The sequence below is a fragment of the Glandiceps talaboti genome, chromosome 10 (genome assembly GCF_964340395.1).
Source record: "Glandiceps talaboti chromosome 10, keGlaTala1.1, whole genome shotgun sequence".
NCBI lineage: Eukaryota > Metazoa > Hemichordata > Enteropneusta > Spengelidae > Glandiceps > Glandiceps talaboti.
Window position 1 is genome coordinate 14623428 of NC_135558.1, and position 27919 is coordinate 14651346.

A 27919-nucleotide genomic window follows, 5' to 3' on the forward strand; every position below is an offset into this window, starting at 1 on the left:
TTTGAAAACATGTAGCAGACGAATTAATGGTCTAAAAATGTAGCACATGTTGTTTAAGAAATAACATGCATGTTCTACCCTTTTAATAAATGGGTAATACTAAAAGTACTTTTATCATCGATAAGATGCTTTATCCTCAAAAATATTTTAGTTATATCTAGGGAATAGCATCGAGTGATGGTATTGCAGTAACATGACAGCAAAATCACCCCGAGCACATATATTCATCATGTTACATCTTGAATATTCATTTTTCATGGCGAACACAATTGGTCGTCATCGTTACCACATTGCATAGAATGTCAAAAGTAAAATGCCGCTATTAGATATTACATGAAGAGCAATTTTGTATACCATTTCAGTCTTTCTCAAGCTAAATGTAAATTGAAGGCTAAAAAAAAGTTTAGATATATGAAGAAAACAGTTCTTACATCGAAGGCACGATTTTAAGGGCTTATTAGACAAATGGCGAAGTGTGTAATGTTAATTCGCAAGGGATGACGGGAAATAACAAAAGTATCATGTTGTTCATGAGATCACGTGACAATGCGACTTAGCTACAAGATCAAACTTGAAACTAACCTGTCCACTGTCTGCTTTGGAACTTGCTCTTCAGTAGTGTCTCTTCTTTGACCCACGAAACCTGTCTCTACTTCAGAGCATCTCATTTTTTAACGATTCATCCCATCAAGCTTAAATCAAGGTAAGGGTTATTTTTTTTAATGGTTAATTGGAAATTCAATTTTGTGACGCATTCAACTTTTTTTTTGAAGAAAAAAGTCGGCTTTTTCAACAATCGTTTTGATTGATGCGTTTGTGCGTAGTATGTGTGATGTGAATAATATAGACTTTACACTTACTCAGCAGCTTGACTTTCATCTCGAAAGCAAGATCTTTCCTCAGTAAAAAGGATACCATCTCCGCACCTTCTAGCGATTTTTGTAATTAGGTTATACGTGTATCAAATTCGAAATTACTTTGGAATCCAATTAATTGAAGCAAGGTTTTGCGCTGCATTACTAATATCTCGGAAAGCGTTTTGACTTGCAATAATAATGTTTTCAAAGTATTCGTTAGCAAATCTCGACTGTATGCTTACATTTGTAACTTCCACTCTTGCATACACCTCCAGGGTAAACAGTCATGCTTACAAGTAACTTATGTAGGGGCAGCATTCTACATATATTGAGGTTAACTTTCAAAGTATATATAAACAGATAATAATCTACTATTCTTCTCGAGTATGTCAATGAAATTCTAAACAGTCTGCTTCCATTACAAATAATTCCTCATTGATTATATATATACTATAGACTTTATCATTTCATCCTGTAAATTTCCTGCTAAAATATTTTTGAAATTCAAGGCTTCTGAACATTATATATTTCAAAAACAACGTTTTGTAGTGGGAGTGGATGGACAATTGAACGATCAATTGCTTAGACAAATGTGACACGCATACCTAGCTTCACAACACCTGAAGAGTTTAGTATAGAATAACAGTCAAGTGCGCTTTCCTACACAACGTTTTTATTTTTTAAATATCACAATCACTTCCGATGTACATTCAGATAAAAAATTGCATGTCAAAATGGTCGTGTGTCTTGTAAAGGGATTTACAATATATGTCTATGCGTTACTTTTTAATATGTATACGGATGAAAGTCGCTGTCTCTTGCTGTAAGTAACTGTTAAGAAATTGCAATTCTTTGCATTCAAGAAATTGACCTCATTTGAGCCTCAATTTCCAATGTAATCTTTTCCACATGGCGTTGCACCTGAGTAATGGGCACAACTCTCGTTAACGCCTAACGACCAAATCACAAACTTTTATAGTTACTTAGCCTCGTTTTTAAACACTAATCTGCAATCGTATAGAGATAACTGTTAAAGCTTAACTTTTTAGTCAGCTGTTTGTACCTTTACACTGATTTTTTCAGATGTTTTTATTGCGTGCCAAGCCTGCTAAGAATGTCTCTACGTTAGAAATATGACTGAAACATGATCTAGTTGACACTTTACACCAGATATGTTTGTCACTGTAGTCAATTTGGTTTCAAAGAATGAGCCAGGATGAAAAAGGGATACCATACAAGTGGCGACGACCTTGAAGTGCCTTAACACATTGGCGAAGTCCTATACATGATTAATCTAGGCTTCTGCACAAAACTTCAAGAAATCTCAATTCTTACGTAGATACAAAGATGAACAACTGGCAAAGCAGAAAACAATCTATGACTATGTAAGATAATCAGTTGTGCGGTATTGAATCGATATCAGCTTATTTATTGGTAATGATTGACATATTTGTCAAATATTATGCTGAAGAAATGACAAAAAATAGCATTACTATCAAGCCTATGTTTTGTACTTGCTAACACACTCATTTCAGAAGGTCGTGAATATACATACCTTAGAGCAATCTCTGTGATTATAGGAGTGCATATTAAATGTACCGCCACTCGAACTGTTGAGCGAGATTTTTGCAGCAAAGACATAAGAAGAGAAGGGATTGTGTGCTGATTTTCTACGTGATATTTCATTGTATAGTGAAGCAGAATACTTACCTTTTTCCATTCGTATTTTAACAACTGTAAGATTTATCGAAATAAGAATGTCTGATTTCATTTAAAAAAAAAACTATACTAATTGTTACTTAGGTTCAAACAGGAACTGGTTGCAAATCTCATGCTGTTCAAACATACATACATCACCCAAGTGCTGTCAAGTTTAGACTGTCTGATGTATTCTTTATAAATGTTAACGTTCAAGAGTCGTAATGGGACTAAATAGTATGTTGTCCCTGAGGCAATGCATTCCACGGTGAGTTGCTAATCGCATTACATGAAGCATTCGTATAACGTTGCTGTTAATGCATCGCTCGATTGATCTTTACGATATACCAAATAACACGATGTAATAGTAGTTAATTGTGACGATAATTCGGTTTGTCTTAAAACAATGAGAATTTAATTCTATGGTTGTTAAAGTGATCATCCGTTTCTGATCGATATCCAATGAATAAATTAAGTTATTCTCTATAATAGAGTCTTTGGACTGGGATGGTTTCCAGATCACGTCCATTCTTACATAGATAAGCGTTAAGCTACGTCGTGAATCACCATCTGAAGCAAAACAACTCGGCTTGAGGTATTCCTAGAAATACAAATACATGTAGTACAATTGCTGCATGTTGGGTCGATCAATCATTTTTTATTACGTACTTACCATTTGAAGACACCTAAAATTTTGCTCAAAATGTCAGAGAAAATTCTTATGCAAAACAAATTAATTCTGTCTTTATACGAAATTGCACTGCGTTATGTGAAAAACCAAATACGGTTATCGACCGCTCCGTTTTTTTGGACCCAAAATATTCAACAGTTTTACTCGGTAGATTACATAAAAAGACCAGTGCCAGGTCACAATACCGATATTGCTCATTCTAGATGTTTGTGTTTATCATTAGAAAGAAAGGGGATATAAGGAATAAAGGTGTTGATTTTGGGCTAATGTATATCAAGGCAGGGACAGGTGGACGAGCTACCATCTATCAACGATATGACGATACGGCAAATATCAGCAGTGTACTTATAATTTACACATCGTGTTGTTTGAAAGGTCGGCTTCCCTATCATCTACATTAAGGAGAGATTGAGTGTTATCTCGTGGGATGGCGTTTCTATTACAATACCAACATTGTTTCTAGTGTACGCCTCCAAATGTAATCCTATAACACACATACTTTTATATCATTGCCAATATACACTCTGCCCGAGTAGTGTGACAATTACAATATATTATACTGGGAATTGATACAGGTTATAAATTTGCAGTGAAAAGCCCCACGAAACTACCCATTACTTGCATCCATCCTTACTTCTCCCACATAATTGAACGTCCCTTAAATAATGGTAAATCTTTCTTTTGAAAGAGCCGTCAATGGACATCGTTAGAACCATACAAATACATCAGATAGAAAATGTTAAGTTGGTCCCACAGTAGTGGTATTGAACGCTTTACCGGGTTGAAACTTTTAACTGCACGCTCTAATAACAATTGTTGCAATAGAACAAAATTGGATTAACAGTTGATTGCTGATTCCTGAAAAAAAAGCCAATTAAATATAAGATAAAAATAATACCGACACTTATATCAGCTTGACATTTCAAGGGTCAACAGCTTTAACTGTTAATTGGGACCATCAGCTCCCATGGTGTCAAGAATCAGCTTTGGTCTTAAACTTTACACTTCACACTTTTAACAATTTCGCCAGAATGTAATGTAATAAGTTATTATATTAAGGTAGAATCTGCCTTGGGGACAACTTTCTTTGAAAATTAAAGTTCTTCAATTCTCTCCAAACGTTATATGAAGGCTTATTTCTGGTCCTTTTCAAATAAGAAAATTCGAGGTTTTCCATCCTTTTTACAACGAAATCGACAATCGACGTAACACGGAATCGGCGGCGGCCATATTGGATTTTTAGATTATTAAATTTTGATGTCATTTTAATCGCTTTTTAAAAATATATGTACGGTAACCCACATTCGTTTTCATTGATTTTAACTGGGAATAGGTTATAGTGTTGTTGAAAAAAAATAACAACAAGATTTTATTTCTGAGGTACATTCTGCATTGAATAAAAGCAACAAAGTGATCTAGTCATAAATGGCATAATACCAAGTCTTATCTGTAGTTTTGTACCATGACTTTTATGTTGGATACAGCGTGGACTATTACACTAGGTGACAATAAACAATTGTATTCATATTCCAGCTATGATCAGTAAGCATGAGAATTTTTAATGAACATTTACAGTTGATTATGATAATTCTTTTCTAAGTTTAGCACAATTAGAAAGGATAGTAGGTAGGTACTTATGCACTCAAGCACCCATGCATGCACGCATGCACGCATACACACACACACATACATACATACATACATACGTACGTACGTACGTAATGAAAATAATTATAACAATGCAACACCACTTGTCAATCATTAGTGCATAACGATAACATATTTGTATCTTGAGTATTATATACCATGACTACTGCGGCATTCATTTAGCCGAGGGTTTATTGCTACTATTATGGACTATCAAAGCTATGACGGTATCAAATGATAACGATCGTCAATTTAAAGCACTGTGACGTCATCATATAGTCAATTATTTACATGCTAAGATTTCTTTAAAGTAGTTTTGTGATTGCAATAAATATGGAAAACTCTCTTGATTTTCAAGTACAATTATAACTATTTTGTTTCGTCGAATTATGCAGTTTCGAATATGAAATGGTCGGTCATTCTCATCGCTTTAGTCATTAGTCTTGTTATCCATGTCATCTGATTTTTCCAAGAAACCTGACTAAAAATAGTTGATAATTGAAATAAAAGAAGATCATGTATGTCTTTTTTAGTTTCCGCATCATAGACATCAGAATATTAAAAAATACACACAAACTGACACTGTGTTTCAGTTGAATGTAAGAAAGTGAACATTTGCTGAGGTAGTTTAGTAGTGGCTTACTGCTATAATGACAGACATTGACATACAGATGTTTAAATTTGTTGGATTTGGCACTAATGTCCGTAATCCTAACTTCACGCAGTTTCTTATAGATTTTCGTTGATAATCATACAAATCCTCTATCTGATGATACGTGTACATGTGATATATTTTTTTTTAGCAAGGAGTTGTCTCTTTTATCTCACTATTTTTAACATCATGTTGATTTTTTCATTGGACAACAATATCACAATCTGCACGATCTCAGTATATAGGCTATGCGTTGTTGGTCATGTTATTGCTTAATAGAAAACGTGATGGATTTGATGTCTTTGTAAGACGTCGTGATTTGATAACTTGAAAAGAAAATGTAAGCCTTATTCACATTCTTTTCTTTCGTCATTCCTACATATTTGAAGAACAATACATCTATTCTTGAAATCTCTTACGTCACTTAGTAAAGTTGGAATCTCTTCTCGTGTCAGGGTATTTAAAGAAAGCTATTATTTGTACAGATGGTGATGCGCTTGATAACAGAAGTAGTGACGATTACTCTCCCAATCTATTACAGCTACATAGACGCGAAAAGCGGCATTAAGTTATCACTTTGTATACATACTCCCATTGCGTCATCAGAGCAGTAATAAAACATATAAATGTCTCATCATTCCTTTGTCTGATTGCTTGTCATATATAACTGCCGTTTAAGTTATATAAAAAGCCTCGGTAATAAGACAAACGCGAGGCATATAGTTTGAAAATTGATTGATATCACACTAACAAGCGTAAATAATTGATCACCTGGCACAATTTAGAAGGTCAAATATTGTTTATAAAGTAAGAAGATTGATGGCAACAGGAAAGGTAACATCATTCGGCATCTGTACAAATGTTACAATTGACTTTGACATGATGATGGGTTTGATATGTTGTTGATAATCTTCAACCGACAAGCGAGACGAAATGAGCTTTGAATCCTTAGTTGTTGACAGGTACGTGTATCTAAACTGAGCAGTAGGTTAGCGAAAAGAAAGTAAAATAGCATGATAGCTTTCGCAAAATAGTTTTAAATCACGCTGTTTAAATTGCTTATTGATTGTATTGTCATTACAATATCCCAGATGTTTGCATGCGTGTTGCCCCCCCCCCCGCACAAAGTGTCATTTAAAGGCATCGTAAACTTGTCAACTGTCTTTGTATAATTTGGTGTTAACTAATGTGTTTACCTGTCACGTACCTGCAGACTGAATACTAAATAACAGGATAGCGGATGTTTAACATCATTGTAAATAAAATTGGGCGATTTTACACATGCTTCAGACTCACATCACGTACATGGCAATAATTGGGCCTTGTCGTATATTTATATATGGCAGGTTATGCCGGTAATCAACTTGGACACTGTTATATGCAGTTTTGTACTTAAAATGACAAACGTAGGATTTACAATTCCAATCGACGCAAGCGGCTGATATTTCGCATTGCGATAGCCTAATTAGCATTTTGTAATCAAGAACATCTTGTAATGATAGTGTCCCCCTCAGTATATTAACATTATGTCCAATCATCGAAATTTGAATAGGTATTTATATATTACCAATGCAACATTTAGGATGTTATGAATATATACCACATTAAAGCATTATCAAGACATATGATGGAACATTGATTATAGCACTTGCTAGGTGGACCATGAGCAAGACCGGCGAATTGGCGAAAGAAGGATGAAACACACACACACACACACACACACACACACACACACACACACACACACTCTCTCTCTCTCTCTCTCTCTCTCTCTCTCTCTCCCTCCCTCCCTCTCTCCCTCTCTCTCTCTCTCTCTCTCTCTCTCTCTCTCTCTCTCTCTCTCTCTCTCTCTCTCTCTCTCTCTCTCTCTAAACTCAGTATATGTAATATGTCTATAGAGTAAACAGTGCTCAATACATATGTATGTAGAGCGGTATAAATAACTGTGAATGTAAATGGGTCTTTAGAACTACACATGAAAGAAACTAACAAAAGAAGTCGCGAGTTTATACAAAGGAGGTCCTTCACTCCGTTTTTTCAAAGGTAAAGTCAAAACAGTTTACATTTTGGTTTAAGCGTATGAACAATAATATTGATTGTTGGTGTTGGAATATTTACTTTTTTGCTGAAAATAAATAGATATAAATGTAACATTATTATGTCAAGTCATATTATAAAACGTCTCACTGTGTCTATCAGCTATTCATTTCCTTTGCCAATGAACATAATATCCCATAATTTATAAGGCCATTTATGTCTTTAGATTATTCCGATGAAATCTGTTGTATGTCGAGGAATTACGATAAGATAATTGAATTGGTTATCCGAAGAAGTGTATCGGATACAATTTCATAGCCTTGCTGGTTATCTTCATGTCGTATCATATATTAGGCTTCGATTAGAAAGAGAGAGAGAGAGAGTGGTCGCAATTCAACTAAACGTTCCAGTGCAGCATTGGCTAGACAATGCGACGTGAATTATCATCTGTGTAATTTGAGAAATCAAACTCTTGATAGTCGGTAATAGGGTATTGGAAAAGAGAAGCGAATCGTCAACACTTAATGCTTGTCCACGTGAAATGATTATTCTTTCACTGACTTATACGATTATTAACAGTTGAGAGAGCTTTGTGAACTTACAGGTAAGATCAGATAAATCACGCTCGACAGCATTTGAAAGTTTACCTATCACAATGCACGAGGTAGTGAACAGGATACGTTATTTCCCTAATTTGAGTAGTAAACGTTCTACTGGGACGCACGCAGCTGTAGATATCAGTGATAAAAGCGAAGGAAAATGCCTCCGAGGGACTAATCAGACGGGTCGGATTCGTTGTCTTGACGTGCAAGGAGATATAAGAGTAATAAAAACATTAAGATGCCCAGTTCTTGCTCCTACCATACACTGTCCTTCTGATGGCTATCAATACAGTGCGGATGTAAATTCTGTCCAATCAAATGCTTGCGCGAATATGATGTGTGTGTACAAGGTTATTGGTGTAACCTTAATCGCAATCAAAAAGCCTTGGAGTGTTTGGAAGTTGTCCCATCAACTTTGATTCATCCTATCAAGCCTGTATACGTGTAGAAACAATAATGCGAAATGTCACTGTTAGGGGTCAGGTTCAGGCCCAGCGCAAAGTGCCATATGAAAGGCACACACGATTAAAAGTTAACTATAAAAAACATTCCATATATACTCATTCATTATATTCTCATTAAACATATAACCTATGTTATGAGAAAATAAAAATTTCCTTGACAAACATTCCAAAAATCAGTATTCTTGGTTTGTCTGGCAATAGGTCAGTGTAACACACATTTTCGTTCAATAATAGCAAAGTTCGCAGATTGTTTGGACGAGTTTTTAACGGTTGTTCAATTATTTTAGAAGCCTTTAGCGAGTAGCATGATTTGAGACAGTATTTACAGAAACACAATGCTGTCTCTTAGATCGGTTAGATCAAAGCAAATGGAAGGATAAATAACTTTTAAATATTGGCTAAAACAACCAGTCCCCCCTCGCCCAGAAATTGCATTTATTGACTTAGATAAGTCATTTATATTTGTTCAAACAAAACATTATGTTTTAATAAATGGTAATGTGTACTTAGTTGACCATTTGTCGGCACTAAAGCTTCTCTGAGGTATAATGCCGTTATGGATGAAATATGGTACTGCCATAATGTGCCTAGCGGCCATTATAGATTTTGCAATGGGACGTTATCTAATATTTTTTTTCTTCTGACTTTTGATGTTAATCTGGTAAAGTCAATATATGTGTACTCTTAGATGGTCTAATAGCTTCTCCCAACTCCATGACATGGGTGATACATATGTATTATAGGTCTTGATATAAAAGGCGTGATGTACATATACAGACACCTGTAAATATTTTGACAAAGTTGGGCAATGCGTTCATATACACACAGCATAACTAATACATTCACAAATGCTTCGTTGTGTAACACAAAAGTCTGTGATTTTACCGTTTTTACAGAATGCATTTTATATATAACGTTCACACTCCACACATATATACATGTACGCACAAACGCGCACGCGCATGATATTCTGTGACAATTGTAGGTTATACAATTTGATATTGTATTTTTATTACATGTTTTTAATTGTGTTATTTACATAGGTGTAATTAAAACTTATCAGACTACGTGGTGTTGCTTTCGAAAGTTTGTAGCTTAGTTTTTTTTTATTGGTCTTTTAACCCTGAGATGTACGCACACTGGAAACACACCTCTCTCGATTGCTTAATTAAACAGTAAGATGGTGTCGGTGCTTTACATAGTGAAACCAATAGTTTTGAAATGAAATCAGATAAAATAAATACCACTCATCTGTAAAATACAATGTTCAGTGCAAAATCAGCTGACTCCATACGTCACATACTCAGTCTATATTTGGCCACCGCTTTTTTGAACTACAATGAAAGCGAAGTTTATAAAACAGCCCGCACCTTAAGCCGTGGGGAAGTTTTAATACGTGGAGACTGTCTTCCGGCACCCGATACCCTACTTGTAAGATGTAAATCATTCGTAGAGCTCTGAGATACATAGATAGTCTCCCATGGGAGGCATCTTAATACAACGTAAATCCAGCGTAAAACAACTTGCGGCCAAAACAACCGAATTATTCTATCTTTTGGAACGGGATGATGGTTTTATTTAATCTGTAGCTTGATTACTCATTTTCAATTTTAAATGGTCTTATAAAACACCTAAATGAAATATTTTGAAGATTGTTTATAGTGATGAATTTGTATACATATGAAACGAATGAATTCTCGGTGTTAGAACTAATGCATTAATTTTTTCCTTGATTTCAGGAAAACCATTTCTTTATCAAAGTACTACCAAACCAGGGTTACTGTAGAGTTTCAATTAGGCAGCACGATGTTTTTTTACGTCTAACGCAAGAGGGTTTCTTTTGTCACAGATTGCATTAAACAAAATACAAACAATGATAGCTTGCCAACATCATATAAAATTATACATTTTATGTCACTGTGAACACAAAGCAACATAACAGTCACATGAAATAACTCAAAGACAAAAGTGTTCATATGTGCACGTTAACAGTGAGATAAAATGTAACATTTCACTCTGTGCAGTGCGCTATGATCACCCGTACATTGTGTAATACGCAACAAAAAAAACTATGTGATATGTATAAAACATCTTACGTTCTACTCGAAATTCTAGTTTCGTAGTAATTCAATAAAGAGATTTCTAATTTTAAGTCCTGATCATTTAGGTAAAGAATCGTTCTATCATACCATCGTACTGTTGAGGATGTCTTACTTTTAAAATGCCTGAAACTTTAAATATTGTTCCAAAGAAGCAATGAAATGCGAAAATGCCGAAGACATTGTGTCTGCTAGCTGTACTAGTCTCCTCTTACCCTATCCTTTTTCTACTATCTGGAAATGCCAAAAGTGCAGTACTCGGTATGTGTGTATTTTAAATGTCAGGTTTTAATGTTATTTTATAATGACTGAAGATCATCAATGTCAAAGTTGTACACCACATACGACTTTGACAATGGTATGATCTTATAATTTATAAAACAAATTCTTGTCAGTCAGTCTGTCTGTCTGTCTGTCTGTCTGTCTGTCTGTCTGTCTGTCTTTCTGTTGTTTGTTTGTTTGTCTGTCTGTCTGTATATCTACTATCGATCGATCGATCTGTCTGTCTGTCTGTCTGTCTGTCTGTCTGTCTGTCTGTCTGTCTGCCTGCCTGCCTGCCTGCCTGCCAATCTATATATCTATCTATCTATCTATCTATCTATCTATCTATCTATCTATCTATCTATCTATCTATCTATCTATCTATCTATCTATCTATCTATCTATGTTTATCGTCATGCTAGCGCGTGTGCATACTTGACAATATACCCATTTCCCCCTCCCTTTACATAAAGCCAGTTGGATAGACAGGCAAGTGTCCATCCATACATACATATATAAACACACACACACACACATACACACATACATACATACATACATACATACATACATACATACATACATACATGCATGCATGCATACATATACATACATACATACATACATACATACATACATACATACATACATACATACTTTTGTCGGGTGTAGGTGTGTCATATTATAGTGAACACATATTGCCTGGCCATGAGGGCTATAGCACCCGTTTATTACACCCGAGGGACTGTAATTTACCAGAATCACTACAATGATTTTCTGGTAAAATTTTCTGGCCTTTGGCCTCGGGAAATAGCATGTGATTCTGATAACTCACAGTCACGAGGGGGTAATGAACGGGTGCTATAGCCCGAATATAGGCCAGGCAATATGTGTTTTATAATATACCTCATGCTGTGAACTCGCGGTGGCAGACGACATCGTCAGAAGCTGCCATTTTGACCTGCTGTGAACGAGCGGTGGTCACGTGACCATGTAAAAGTTGATGGAACTATTTCCCTAGGGAAATAGTCATTCTATTGTCCTATCACGTGACTGATTCTAGCGAATCATGGCACAGCATTATCACTAGGTATATTATAATTAATAATATTCTCACAATACTATATTCATGTACGTCTTCAACATAAACATTACAAAGACTTTCGAAATATCATATGAACGAGTTTTCAAGAGGGTTCATTTTGATTAAATATACTCTTGCTTACAGGCATGGATGTACATTTTTTGAATTAAAATGTTGTTATGAAAGTTTGTTAACTTCGTTTAACACGACGAAGTGTCTAATGGGAGAATTATGTCTTTATTTAGTTTGCGCTCTTTCAAAATGCCTACAATGACAACAGAATTCGTGTTTCTCCCAAGAGGTTAATGTGTTATAAACCAAATGCCTCTCGAGGCTTGTAATACTAGTTGACTAAATAGCGAACCAGTATTCCACTACTGACTTATAGATTTTTTTTTTATTTTTGCAAGATGGTATTTGAAAATACAATTTTGTCCACAGAACATGCCTTCATATAGTCAGTAATCAAATCATAAAGATATAGGCATTAAATGTTGATTACTGTAAACTGCGGTAGCTATGATGGTTTCAGCATTTCAAAAGCTCTTCAGTCTCCTTATTCGCTAATACGTGTAAAACAAAACAAACAAAGTGGCCCCCCTGAGAAATGGAGAAATCAATATTCTGAAATAAAAGAGATCCGACAAAAAAACAAACAATATATGATTTAGGTCAGGTCGAGAACCACAATTGTGGTATGATGTTTTTGTTAAAATTGACAACGAAAATGCATGAAAAATCACTGACTATCAAATTCCCATTTGTTTGTCTTTTAAACATATTAAGCTCTTCTACTCCTTAATGTATGTTTAGGAAGAGCTAACATTACCATAGTGCGCAGTGGATGTGATTAGACACTAGAACATAGGAATCTGGTATCGAGCGTAGAAATGATGACTTGGCAAATATCGTCACACATAATTTTGGAAATATAGGTACATTTACCTAGTTTATTGCACTGATCTTATCCAAGGTTTAATCTTCTCTTGCAGTGACTGTAATAAAGGTGTTCATAACATTTCGTTACAATCAACTCGGTTTTTTTTTGCTATTGTGTATACACAAAGACGGACAAAAAGACAGATAGCCTAAACCATTACCTTTCCATGCTAGAGGTAAAACTCAAGTTTTATACAAAGATGTATTGTACCTCGAATGTCCTCCCACATGATTGCACATGCATCCATACAATCCTTATGGCTTTTATCTGTTTTCTTGCATGATTTTCGTAATAACTTTATATTACTGATGGATTTTGTAGGAGTATATGTAACAAGAAGAAACTGTATGTATGTATGTGTGTATGTATGTATGTATGTATGTATGTATGTATGTATGTATGTATGTATGTGTGTATGTGTGTATGTGTGTGTATGTATGTATGTGTGTATGTATGTATGTATGTATGTATGTATGTATGTATGTATGCATTTTATTCGATCAGTAAAGACAACGGCAAACAGCAAGGTGAAAGTATTTTAGTGAGGTTTTTTTTTGTATATATATATAAATAAGTTTTTTGAACAAAGTGTAGTGTGATATCAAATAATTAGTCTACTTTGAGGTACACACTTACTGCGGCCAAGTAAGTAAGCTTAATGAAGACCATAACAAATATTGAACTTCCATCACCGTATATGGTATCATTGAAATGCTGCACTGAAAGTGGGCCCAAACGATGATGTTTTTCACATGGTGACGACTATATGCCCCATTAGACGTTATTAATTGGTGAGCACCGTGTCCTTTAGGTATGCACCTGCGTAGATTTCAAGTAAGAGTCGGTACTCCAATTAGCCGCGAATAGTAATTACAATACATTGATGGTTACACCTGAACCATCAGTGGGATTCGGTCTTTCCACTAGTGTCAGAGACTAAAGATCAGTCTCCGCTGAAATCCGATATGACGATCCTCGAGCGAAAAAAACAAACCAGAACTGTTCGCAGCATGGCCTTTTCCTCGCTATCCGTAAAAAGGTACCATGGGACTCACGATACAAATTACAAAGATACGAGCCATATTGAAATTATTGCTAGTTTTGGAAAATCTTTACAAGTTGTAATTGTTCACCTGACTGAAGTGTAGTTTACTTCGTAATTAGTACTTTGAGTGTTATTAATTCAAAAAGCATAACCCCAAAAGTATAAAGCTGAATGATACTGAAAACAACTATCAGTCACATTATGTTATCTTAAAGGAAATGTTACAATGACATTCTGTTAATCAAATTTATCAATCTACATAGGCTAAAAATTATATTACATAATTATTAAACAATTATGTTACATAATTAATATGTGGTGAGGGTGGTTATATTGTAATTTGGGTCTTTCGCGTTTGTTTTTGATGTATCATTTACATACACGCATGAAATATATATATAACTATATACATTGTATATATAATCAATGATTATTCCCGCCCTGCTTACCCAAGCATCGAGCACTCTATTCTACGAGTTTGATACTATTTACTACATTGTATATATATACACCTTTCATTCATTCTAATTTCACGTTAGTGTATATCAAGCAAAACTTGAATGCTGCTGATAGAGTCTCATCCTTTCATTTGCTCGATAGTAAAAATGTTTCACTGAATGTCAGCGGTGAGACCCGAGGCAAAATGCACGATACTAAGCCTATAATTCACCGGATACATAAAACGACGTGTGATCTTCAGGAGCAAACCAAACGGTTTCTATTATTACAGATAGTATTCCCTTTCTAGGGGCAAATCTTTCAATCAGGTAATTACTAATGTAGAACGATTTTTAGATGAATATGTTTTGTGTATAACTACAGCGACGTGAATGGATTGCTTTGCTTTCCAAACCGGTGTTGTTTCTACGAGTTTAAGATCGAAGTTGAAAGCGTAAACTATGTCGTCCACTCTAACACCAACATATCAAAAGCTATTACTGCCGGTCAAGAACGTAACGGGTGTTTTTGTAACTTAGCCAAGTGAGATTATTTCATCGATGTTGTATCTCGATTCCATGGAAAAACATATTTTCCCACTGGCATGTAAGGGATTGCCATTTAACACACTAACTTTTCATCATAACCGTAAATAATTTTGTACTCTGAAAGGTCAGATTCGGGGGTTTTTTTGCGCGTATTCCCATATGGCGATGCCCACAGCAACACACACAGCTTCAAAGAAGCATCGTCCGAGACACAACACGACTCATTAGTACTAATTACACCATCGCTGATGTAATTTGTAAGATAATATGCATTTAGCGTCGAAAAGACTTCCCGCAGCCCCGGGTATGAAAGGGAACCCTGTTTTTTGATAATGATGAACCAAGAGTTCGATCTTATTTAGAATCTCGTCTGCGTCACAAATTTAATGATCACTGTCCGCTTGTTCTTTGTTTGCACTATGTTTTACATTCCATTCCATACCGGATACTTTTACTAATATCAAAATTGAAATAGGAATATTGATCGGGTGTTGCACTTCAGAAAATAATGACACGAAAGTTATAGCGATGACTGTTTAATGAGGCTCGGTGATTACGCCATAAATCATAGGCCTGGCTCCAGAGCACAGTGTTAATTGGGTTTTTTTGCGATGTCATTTACGCACAGGAGGTTTTATAATAGCAGAGTTATACCTACATATACTTCAACACAAGCGAAACGTACGTAAAACAAACAATAAGTGAATGAGGGTGAACTCTCGAGGCATTCTGCAAGCGTCGTGTTAGATGCTAGAATTGAAACCTAAGTGGTAAACTAAGCACCGTACTTCTGGGATCGATATTTAATTGGAAGGCGTTACACAGTTACGTAGCATAGCGTACTTTATTCAGCTGGACGTCTTTATTGCTTCTTATAATATTGTTTCTTCTTTTAAATTACATAAAATATATGTTTTATTTCCATTTTTATTATAATGTGTTGTTTTTTTGTAAGAGTGAACTACGCATCCTTATCTTTCTCCTTTTTGTAGGTCGTCATAGTAATTGTTATTAAAAGAACTGTCAACGTCAGTAGAGGGTGGTGTAGGCTCCTCTAGGTCATTATCTATTCAGCCTCCTCTAGAGAATTTTGAATGAAAAAAATACATCGAGCCCATTACTTCTAACCAGGTGTATGCCTATCATATCGTACCTAGGGGGTTAGGTCTGCCCTCTTTAGACAGCTAGCTCTATAAATACAGGTAGATATTTCCCAATCGACTTTATAGAGCTTTGGTGCACCCTGCCTTTCACGTCATCGTAAACTCAGACTTGTAACTGAAAGTCAAAGAGCACGCTGGTAACATCGCATCAAAGACTAACTTTGAAGAAAACTGACGAGTGGTGTTTGAAGGTAGGACAAAACATGAATTACTTTTCCCCACACGTTGAGTGTGATTTAGGTAGATTCCTACGATGATTGTGGTTAACCTTCCCTTCGCTGTATGAAATAGGAAAGGTTATCATTCATACCACAAAAGATTGACATTTCAGATTTTAAAAATGTTTCCGTTATGCTTCTGTGGTACTTTCCTCCGGTTCGCCAACGGTTCATTTTGATATTAGGCGATCGTAATAGGATTTTAAACGAATCCTTTCAGCCTACTGGTGTTGTTCGATATTAAACCTGACGCTATTAATGTCTTGATATTTTTTTTATGGCAACTGTTTCTAATGCTTTAGTTTTATTTTGTTTTTAGTATATAATCTCCAAATCCGTCTGTTATTCACAAATATTAAGAATGGTTAAAAGGGGCTATATTTTTTCCATGATTTCCATGTTTTTCCACCATTTTTTCATGTTTTTTAAAAAAACATTTCCTTTTGTTTTGTGCTTTTCCTAAGCTAATTCATTTTTTATGAAGATAATCGTTCTCAAACCAGTACCATAATATTTAAAATCTCTATCTTTTCTGTAAACTCTTCTCATAAACCTGTAACGGTAGAGATTTCCTTTACGGAAAAGACTCGACTTAATGGAACAATACATATAGGAAAGTCACATGAAAATAAAAATACAAGAACTCGTGCTATGTTTTGAACCAGTTATTCGTTTCATTTTTCCTAGTTCTTTTATACACAGATTAATGTGGTTATGCAAAGTTATATAATTCGTGAAACAAACCGGCAGTCCTTGCTCCTGATCTAGGTTTAAAACAAAAGTTTGATAGAGAATTTGTTAACAGTTTAACATATTATGTTACGCATGTCAGATGCTACAAGTTCAACAACAGCATTCATATATATATATATATATATATATATATATATATATATATATATATATATATATATATATATATATATGGATGTTTATGGCAACTGCGATAAAACGTATAAAATATAGCTTCACGGTTGATACCTGCCACAAAAAGGCTCGTGTTACTAGTAGCTTTAAGATGCGGACGTCATCTACATGATTTGCATTATTTGTAACATTGGTGCTAAATAGAGCCTGTAATAGCTAATGGTATTTCCAAATGCTAGTGGCTGAAATAGTTCCTAATATGGTTTGTAAATGTGGAAGGAATTGAATATATTATATTGTGACAGATGATGAAAACCTCATGACCTTTGTGAAAGATGACGCACGTAGGTAAATAATCGCCTGTAGCATTTTCAAAATACCTGAACCAATCCCGAATCTTCTACAAGTAAGCAAAACTTTTTTTACACTTCCCGTTGAGCTGTTACGTCAGTGATTTTAACAGGTCATTTTGTTCACCTCTTCACCTGTATGAATATTGTAAAATTAATAGAATCGTAAAATCAATGATCCTTTATTACACATGACGTTTTTGATAGGATGCTAAATGCCAAAGAATTACATCACTTTTTTTATTATCCGAACTGATGACTTCTTGTTTCAATATGTTTATTTCGAATTTGAATTAACTTTTTTTTTCCAAAAATGAACTTGCGTCTATTTTGTTATATTTTAAGTATATGTTACTTTTTGGTGGAATTAGATAGGGTCAAACGTCGATGTCGACGAACTGAGACCTCCATGTTTGTTATTAAATGTTACACCTTCTCGTTCCGTGATCGATAGACTCATATATCGATAGAGCTAAAGACTTTACTTGTATCTATTAATGTAACACTTTTGATTCTTTGATGCTAACCATTATTAGCAGCTTTCCATATTACCATCATCCCAACAGAAAAGACCGTTATCTTTCTTGAATATTTCTCAAATTGGTTAAACCAGAAATCATATTTTGCTGCTGAATCAGAATCAAGTGAAGCGAAACTAGATAGGGGAGAATTAAGTGGTTGCCGATGTAAATCCACACTTCTAGAATGTTTCATTAATCGGCGTTCACAGTCGAATGTCTGTAGGTGACTTCAGTGATACCTTTGTGAACGTCGCGATTTCTTTACCTCTTCCGACAACATAAAGTCTGCATTGCTTTGAAGCACCATATAATCAACGAATCGGGTTCAATTAACTTCACAACTCCTGCTCTTCTTGCTCGAGAAATCTCTATACAGCCTTGGCGTCTTCCTGTTCTTTCACTTGCACACCCTCCAGGCTAGAGTAAAATAACCCTCTCTGTGCGTGAAGGAGTCAATTCATCTTGTAGAAGCTAAGCTAGTCAATCATTTAATGCTGTGAATGTGTAGCACATAGGAAATTGGAAGATAAAATGACTGCTGGTGTTTTCAAGAAATGTGTGCATTTTAGTTAGTCAAGTCATATGGAAGTAAATAATGTTGGATTTATGATGTTCTTGCTACATCCCAAGCATTGCCAACACTAAGTCTTGTATTCGATCTTTATCATGCTGTGCTAACCAATGACATCCTTCGTGGTACAGATGTAACTGACTATATCTTGATGGACAGGTTCATTTAGGTTGTAGTCACCGTGAATATTAATCATCAACCTATATTAATTCAAAAGTGTTTCTAAATACTCTTCATAAATAATTGTTTGGTTCCAGTTACCCGACCCCACCTAGCTTTTCACTGCCGACCCTAAACTGTCTTTTTACGCATTCGAGAAAAAAAAAGTAAAATCGCAAAAATATTGTGAAGTCTCACGAGAAATAGTGGATGTGGAATCTGACATCAACTTAAAAAGACAAAATAAAGCTTTTATTCAAATCTGAAATGACTGTACATCTGATTGGAAGGAGTAAACAACACAGAGACCATTTGGAAAACAATAGAAAACCTGAACTAGACACTGACACAGAAAAAAAATATATAATAAAATAAAAAATAAAAATCTACCTACTCCACCTATTCTAAAATTGAGCGTAATCGGAACCACACAATTCTTTTATTAGGCCTAACATATAGTCATCCGGTATTCCCATTTTTTCAGTTTCGTCTTCTTCTTTACACATTCCGAGGTGGTTTAGCATTACAAGATACAGCTACCTCAAGCTGTGTAAAGAAAGAAGAAACTTAGCTAGAGGCAATATATGATATTTACATTTAACAATGTGGTTAGAGCCTTACAATCATAGATTCAGATGATTGCTTTTGTTTTAAAAGGTTTGTGTTCATCAGAATCGTGATTAAGCCTCTAAAAATGTTGGTTCCGGTAACCTGACCCCCACCTAGTTTTGCACTGCCCACCCTAAACGTTTTCTATGTATTCGACCAAAAAATTCGCGAAAATTGTGAGGTCTCACGACAAATTGTGGAAGCAGAAACTGACATCAACTTAACAAAGACAATATAAAACTGTTCTTCCAATCTGTAATGGCTGTACATCTCATGGACGGAAACCAATAATATAGATACCATATGGAAAACAACGGAGAACATGTCTACCTGAACTAGACACTCGCACATAAAAAAAATCTACCTACCCCACCTGTTCTAAAATTGAACGTAATCGGAACAGCACATTTTTTTAAGCCTTGGACGCATATAATTTTATTGTAAAAACTTAATGGAAACACGTTACGTAATACAAATATAATTTTGTGAAATATAAAAACTCTTAAATCGCTAAAATGTGTCAAGTCTCATCCCAGTCACCTGAGAAAATAAGCTCCAATAAGTCTGGTTGTCATATTCGATGGCAATATGTTCGTCAATTCTTAACTTTGACATTTCTAATTACTGCTAATTCTCGTCTTATTGACATTCAGATACTTAAAAGAATTTATGATACTAGACATTAAAATATTTCATTATATGTAGCCTTGATATCATGTGACCTTTTCGGTTTCACAAGATATGAGATTCATGGGATTAGTTGAGAGAGTGTAGACAGGGACTGTAAGAGCCCTTGCACTTTGACTTCAAAGGTTGCCGATCTCATTTCCTGTAACAAATCCTAGCCAAAAGACACATTCAGTCTATTCTTTGGAATAGATACATCATCCTTTTCATATACAGACACACTTCGAACAGGAGTTCACTGAATGAAAAAAAAAGGAGGAACGGGACACATTGAGATGTATATTCAATTGATGTTTTTGATCTGAGCAAAAATCCAATTAAGTCAGACTGAAAATATTGCCTTTCATGCACACCTTAAATCATACAATCAGAAGGTCGGGGTGGGTGTTAGAAGGTGCGTGTAAGTATTACTTGACTAAAATGTTTCAGTCATATGGAAGTTTTTTTCTCCTTTTCTGAATACTTTTCGACAGAGTACGTACTACTATTACATATTATCGTGCATTACTCTGGTAAATGAGCCTTTTGTTTACTATGATAACCACAAACTAAAACTACTGTTGATACAACAGAGATAAGCTATTGAATGGACGTTGGTTTAATTATAGTCTCAGTAGGGAGGCTTCTCTGAAAACCAGTTTATTTAGAGTTCCATAAACTTGTAGTGCTGTTTTGGGATTTCCAATGTTTATACTTTCTTGATCACAGAGTGATTAGAATCGTACGACAGAGGAACCGCTACAGTACACCCACTTGCGTAATCTACCACATTGATTAAGGTTGTCTCTATCTTAGTGAACCGAAGGCTCGTGATCGATTACCAGTGTCGTACGCCGTCTTGAATATAAACTTTTATGAAAGAGTATTTTAATTGGGAGTTTGACCTTAAATCTTTTTGAAGCACATAATGTAAGCAGAATCTAACCACTTTCCCTTACCCAAACCACCCTTATGTTTGACTGTACAGGTTTCTCACAACTCAAGTATATAGATTTGTCAGCAGTGTTAAAGCTTAAATGACCTTAATTTTGTGTTTCTCTCACAGGACATTACTTTTTGATAAAAGATAGACGTATTTAAACTCTAGACTAACAATAACAGAGACACAATAAACACAGCAGGATCCTTAACCCAATCACATTGAACACTGTTAAGCATTGCTATTCTTTCACAGTGCAGTAAACAACAGGCTTCTTATGAAAACATTACACATGGACTTGATGATTTTAATGGCTGCAATTGTTGATTTTGTTGCTGATAATCAGGTTATCAACTTGAATACTATATCCCTACTTTGTGCGGTACTTATGTAATTGTTTCTTTTACATTTTAAGTTGCCTGAGAGTATGTAAAAAATGGCATGTTAGATGTCTTGAGTGAAAAACCAAACCAACATCATTTTAGCTATAAGTCTTATAAGCTGTTTTAAGGAGGTCGGTGACCTTAATATCTTTTCATGCGATAATAAAGGGAAAAACAACAACAACAGCGTTGTATTCATAATAGCTGTCACTATTGAAATGATAATATGTATAATCTATGATTCTGAGCCAATATGTGTGCCTCCTTAGGCATCAAAACTGGGCCTTATCTGATATAATTTTTATTTCTCTACGACATCTTGAAATGTCATCATGACATGAATAAGAATAATATTTTATTGACGTAAAAGAAAGGCCACGGATATAGGACTATCGACGGTTAAAATCTGGGCAAAATACGCACTTATCTTGATATATTTGAAGATGTGTCCACTTACGGGTAGTATAGTATTTGTGTTAGACGAGCAAAGTAGATAAAAGGGGACATTGAAATATTTACATTTGTTTGGTGATCACGAGATGTGCAGGTACTCATAAGGCTAATCTTGACGCATAACTTTTGGACACCAAACGCGTTCATGTCTGCCCCTGTAACAATCGAACACTTTTCTCCGTCATAGACGAACACTAGTCTGGCGTTATACTATACTAGCACTGCGCATGTCATTAATAAACTCTTGCCGTGTCATAGACGAACACGCCTCCTTCTCAAGGACGAACACTATACAAGTCAGATGCGAACACTGTCCCTGTCAAAGACTATAAACACTGCCCATGTCACAGACGAATACTGTGGATGTCATAGACAAGCACTACCCACGTCATAAACGAACACTACCCATATCATATATTAACCATGTCATAAACTAAGTAAACTCTGCCCATGTCATAGAATAACACTGTCGATGTCGTAGATGAACACTAGACATAAACGAGCACTGGCCATGTCATAGACGAACACTAAACAGAGACGAACACTGCAACTGGCCCATGGAAGAGGACCACTAGACAAAGACAAGCACTGGCCATGTCAGAAATGTACACTGACCCTGTCATAGACGAACACTGCTTATGGTTTAGACGAATTCTGACCATATTACAAGCTAGTACTAGCAATGTCAGAAATTATTCAAGTAACTGTGAATGTGACAACGAATATCAAATTTTGATTACATCAATTCTCCGCCGTATGCTATCTTGTACATCATTAGACAGTTTCTATTATGTCAATAACTCTACATATAAAAGCTGTCAGATCCCGGTCAATTCAAATGAAAGAATATGCCCTGCTACGTAATTTGTATCAGTATCCATAATGAGATCATTAGCTAGTCCAAATAAAACGTCCCAAGATCCTCTTTAGGGAATTCATTTGTTGTCAGAAAGGTAATTTCAATTGATATAAAAGTGGTCATTCAACTACTTATCACGCCATAATATTGGTAATATTTTCACCACTGATGACTCTTATAATGAATTGCAATCATATATAAAATAGTATAAATTTTATTAATAGTGCCCTTGTTTTTGGTCTAATTTTGTGGGATATAATCACGTTTAGTCACGCCCTCCGTGTTGCATACATGTCAGAACAAAGAAATGCCACTAGGATATAAGTCTTATGGAGACATCACATAACATGCTATGGTGTTATATCTGAATTATAAAATTGACAGTGGAGGTTCGAATTCAACGGACATCCACAGGAAGAACCTTGAAACATACTTATCCGCGAATGTTTTCAATATTTAACTGTACAGCGCCTCTGAACTTTACTTCATATTACTCTATACATTTCTGTTTGATTGATCGCATAGTTTCACATCCCTTTAGTGATACTTGGTGTAATTCTTCTGGATTTTGGTAGCTACCTTTGTTTCATGTGGAAATATCATTATGTTATATTCCATCATTAAATTCCATACTGAATCGTGGCTATTAGATTGCACAACTTAACATCCGAAAAATATGAGATATTAAAAATGATATGAAGACATAGATATTTAGGACAAATAAATCGACATATATTACCCTCGCGGTTTCAAAGCCCCGCTGTACATGTATATGTATAAGTATTTTCACAATGTTGCGACCACTAGGATTTCCTTCTGAAGTTGTTTCTATGTGCCTTGCGTTTTTAATTCTGTACACTCCCTTCTGTCAGAATAGGATTTAAGTTACAGATTGCATGTCTTTAAAGCTATCAAAGAGAGAGAGAGAGAGAGAGAGAGAGAGAGAGAGAGAGAGAGAGAGACAGAGAGAGACAGACAGAGAGAGAGACAGAGACAGAGACAGATAGAGACAGAGAGAGAGACAGAAGGAGACAGAGACAGAGACAGAGACAGAGACAGAGAGACAGAGACAAGGACAGACAGACATACAGATACATAGACAGAGAGCGAAAGAGAGAGAAGGGGCTGTATGTGACATAGCTTTATGGTGGCTTCATTTGCTCAGACGGGCGCGCACGCAGACACACACAGATGTATATATATATATATATATATATATATATATATATATATATATATATATATATATATAGTTTTGGTAAACCAAAACTATTACGCTCTGCCACTGCGGTATAGAGCACTGTCTTAGCAGATTGATACTCACCGAGTTATATATATATATATATATATATATATATATATATATATATATATATATATATATATATATATATATATATATATGTGTGTGTGTGTGTGTGTGTGTGTGTGTGTGTGTGTGTGTGCGTGTGTCTGTGTCTGTGTTGAGCACAAAATCTGCATATGTACCATATGTACCACTTTAACGCACACACATATACATACATGTATAGTAATACAGTTATATATATAAACACTTAGTTAAATATTCACCATATTCACACTTTAATGTGTTGTATTTTCCAATTTCACTTCTCGCGTTAAAATCATAAAGCATAATATACAAGAAGATTGAATCTTCAGACCAATTACAGACACCACCATTGGAAGATGTCGAGTTTGCAAACTTAATTGAAGGGAAATTGAATACCTAATGATACTTCTGGAGGACATTTTATAGTAATAAATGAGATAGAACCAAACCAAGGCGTTGGTGTTAGGTAATATAACTCATATTTTGCAAAGTACCCTGGGGGTATAGAAAAGTGAGCATAATGAATATGAAAATTATGTGTTTGCTTAGTTACGCATACATTGAATTTGAAACTAACATTTATAGATGAGCATATTTTCAAAACCTAAAACAAGTGAAATTTTCAAGGCAGTCTCCTGTGGTGTAAATAGGCTAACAGTTGTTATTATACGATATTATATTATTATTTGTAAAGCAATTTGTTTTGTTCGATTTCACTGCAAGAAAGTTCGGTGGAGTTATTTTACTACACCTCCAAGAAGCGTCACTTCTGTGTGCAAAACATTCGGATTTAGTGATGGTACATTGAAATCGTTGCACTACTCGAGAACTGGATTATTGGAAGTATTTGATTGCGTAGCTTATGCTTGATTTAACTATCACTTCCTCTTGTAACCTCATAAGTGGTTATGTGCTTTCCTTTCCTCTCTTCTCAGTTGTGTATCATTTTTCCTTTGTGTCTGGTGAAAATAAATAATATGAAAAAATATGAATATGAAAGTGAAGGAAAACCCTATACTAAGAGCAGATATTTCAAGTTTTTACTGGAAGAATTTAGCATACAATTTCAAAGTCAATGATGCATTTTCAAGTTCAAACTGTGAAGGGTCCCTGATTCAATTTTAGCTTAAGGTTGTTGTTAGAGTGAGACGGTGCTGAAGTGACTATAACAACTCAAAGGCTGTAATGATGTGAATGGTTTGTAGGTACTTGACTTAAAAACCTTTTACAGGACGAAAATGGAGCACACTTAAACTGTAAAGTAGTGTAGGTTTTCTACAGTAACGTTGCGGCCGACCATGTACTGCACAGCTGCATTGACGATTCGAAGGAATTGCTTCATTTAACTTCCAATCTATTACACTTTCCGAAGTGAGGATAAATTTACCGTAATGCCTTCGTTTTGGCTAAAATTTCAAACAGCCGCAGCTTCCCTATTGTTACTAATTTGTACACTAGGTTATCACAAATATACTTTCGAAATTGTTATCAATGAGGGGAAATTTAAATTGCATCGGGTTTCGCATCTGTGTAAACTCGCATAACAAATTATGTTCAAAATCAGCGCACAATGAGGCTTCTTCTTTGCAATCAAATGAGATACAATCATCCTTCAATTTTGTCCATAAATTATTTGTATACACTAAACAGTGAATATACACTAGAAATATCGTGCTATCGGTTCCAGAAACAATTATCTATCATGAAAACTAAAATCGGTATTGTCAATGTTGACTACCCTGATTATTAAAAAAAAATAGTATTAATTTATGAATAGAAACAGTACTCAAGGTGAGCAGTAACGTTACTATTTTTGATCGTTACTATTTTTGCTCGCTTATATATATATGTACGTACATACATACGTACGTTCGTTCGTTCGTGCGTGCGTGCTTAATTGTGTACTTGCATTGCAGCGTTGTGTGTGGGGCCGGGGAGGTATGGGGGGAGGTGTATGTGTTTAAATCAAGCATTATACATATTGAATATTCTTCTTTTTTTCTCTTTTCGCTGAAATGCTAATCCAAATTAGTCATGTTGGTAAGGAATATTCATACTGATAGATTGTAATTAATTTTCACAACAGGATTTTCTTTGAGACTCGTGATTACTTTCTTATTCTAAATATTATGGACCGGTAAACTAATGTGCGACTGTAATATATTTTGAACTTGGTACACTGACTGTTTTGTCTTCTTATGTAATTTTCAAAATTAGATTTTTGCTTAGTATGATTTGCATGTAGTCTACAGGGCTTTTGGAAAATTAGTGCAATAATACCACACTGCTCAGAGAATATGTTTTGGTTGTTTGGATCATTCATATCACATTTACCCACATATGCCAGGGCTTAAATATTTTTTGTATTTTATTTGTACAAAGCACGCGATAAGCAAGATCAATCAAACCATACAATAGAGCACATTCTAAGATGTACGCAATGTACCCGAGCCAAACGAAACACAGATACACGCGATTAAGGTTTACGTCATCGTCGTAAAAAACTGAAGGCCGCTTTACGGCACCCACCTTCCAAAATGTGTATGGCTTATGACATTTCTGACTTTCTCGTTCTGTCTTTTATTCATTTCAGACGTCACACACAGACAAATACAAAAATATGCATCTCAAAGTCCTGACGCTTTGTGTTCTATTAGCGGCTTTTGTAGCCATAGTGTACGGAGAAGAACTAGTTGAAACCAACGATATCAATGGTGCCATCAAAGATGAGGCCTTTGAGGAGATGCTGATGAAAGAGTTTCGCAAAGAACTGGGTGCAAAAATGTCTCAAAAGCGCGAGCCTCAAGCGCTCTGCGCTGTCGGCAAACCAAGTGAATATTGCTTCGGGTGGAAAAGGGATGAAGGCAAGCGTGATCCAGAGCAATGGAAGAAAAATAAGGGCCTGCTGAAGGGTTTAAACATTTACGACAACTGGAAGCGCTCCGTACGTAGAAGGTCCGTCTCCGATGACGAGTAATACCTCACAGAAGGACGCCATGTAACCAGCTTTAGTCAGCTTCGTAGCACCTTTTGTTTGGTTGTTTAATAGATTAAAACACACCCCTATCTTACTTCATCAGCTTAATATTTTGACTGAGAAGTCAAAACACATTCCTTCTTTACGTCAACCACTCCATTTACACTTGAACAAACCATCTCTATAACTTCCAACGCAAAAAAGAAAATTGACTAGCTGTCTCCATGTACGGTACGGTATGTCTAAAGAGCTGCAAAGTGCATCCTGCAATCTGAAACGGAGATATAACTTGATAAGATCATTACATTAATGCATTTGCCATTAGTTCGACGTGTTAATATTCCGAACTGCGTAGAGACACTGGATACATATTTGAATTACGTAAAGTGAGTCACATTGAGACAGTAATCGGAGACTAGTACATAGTTAAATATCTTTTTTTTCGGATTCATATTCTTATGACAATTATGCTCGTTATCGTTTCCAATGGTATATATTTCTCTCCAGCCTGACATATCACATTACTTTTAAACTTCAATGCAGTCTGTTTCTCTATCAGTTATAACTTTTGTGTATAATAATGTTTTGTCGATTAAAATATGAAATAATTTAAAAAGAATCGTTTGTATGAATTTTGTTTTGAGAAATGAATGGGATGACGATGATCATGACGACAATGATGATGATGATGATGATGATGATGATGATGATGATGATGTCGATGATGACGATGATGATGATGATGATGATGATGATGATGATGAGTATGAAGACGACGATGATGATG

General features: G+C 35.3%; 2 protein-coding genes across 3 annotated transcripts in view; one reads left to right on the forward strand and one right to left on the reverse strand.

Moving 5' to 3' along the window:
- Positions 1-27919, reverse strand: part of LOC144441436 (TNF receptor-associated factor 2-like) — a 311144-nt gene that overhangs the window by 264669 nt on the left and 18556 nt on the right. The gene's annotated exons all lie outside the window — the stretch shown is intronic.
- Positions 566-27745, forward strand: LOC144441093 (uncharacterized). Of its 2 annotated transcripts, none has more exons than XM_078130623.1 (2): positions 566-703; positions 26749-27745. In XM_078130623.1, the coding sequence occupies exon 2, from the start codon at positions 26776-26778 to the stop codon at positions 27130-27132; it is 357 nt and encodes a 118-aa protein (XP_077986749.1). In that variant the 5' UTR covers positions 566-703; positions 26749-26775; the 3' UTR covers positions 27133-27745. The 2 variants fall into 2 exon arrangements, with proteins under 2 accessions (XP_077986749.1, XP_077986748.1); XM_078130622.1 differs by lacking the exon at positions 566-703 and adding an exon at positions 16285-16417.

Excerpts from the sequence above, each read along its gene's own strand:
- LOC144441093 (XM_078130623.1), top strand. The coding sequence starts at position 26,776 with ATGCATCTCAAAGTCCTGACGCTTTGTGTTCTATTAGCGGCTTTTGTA.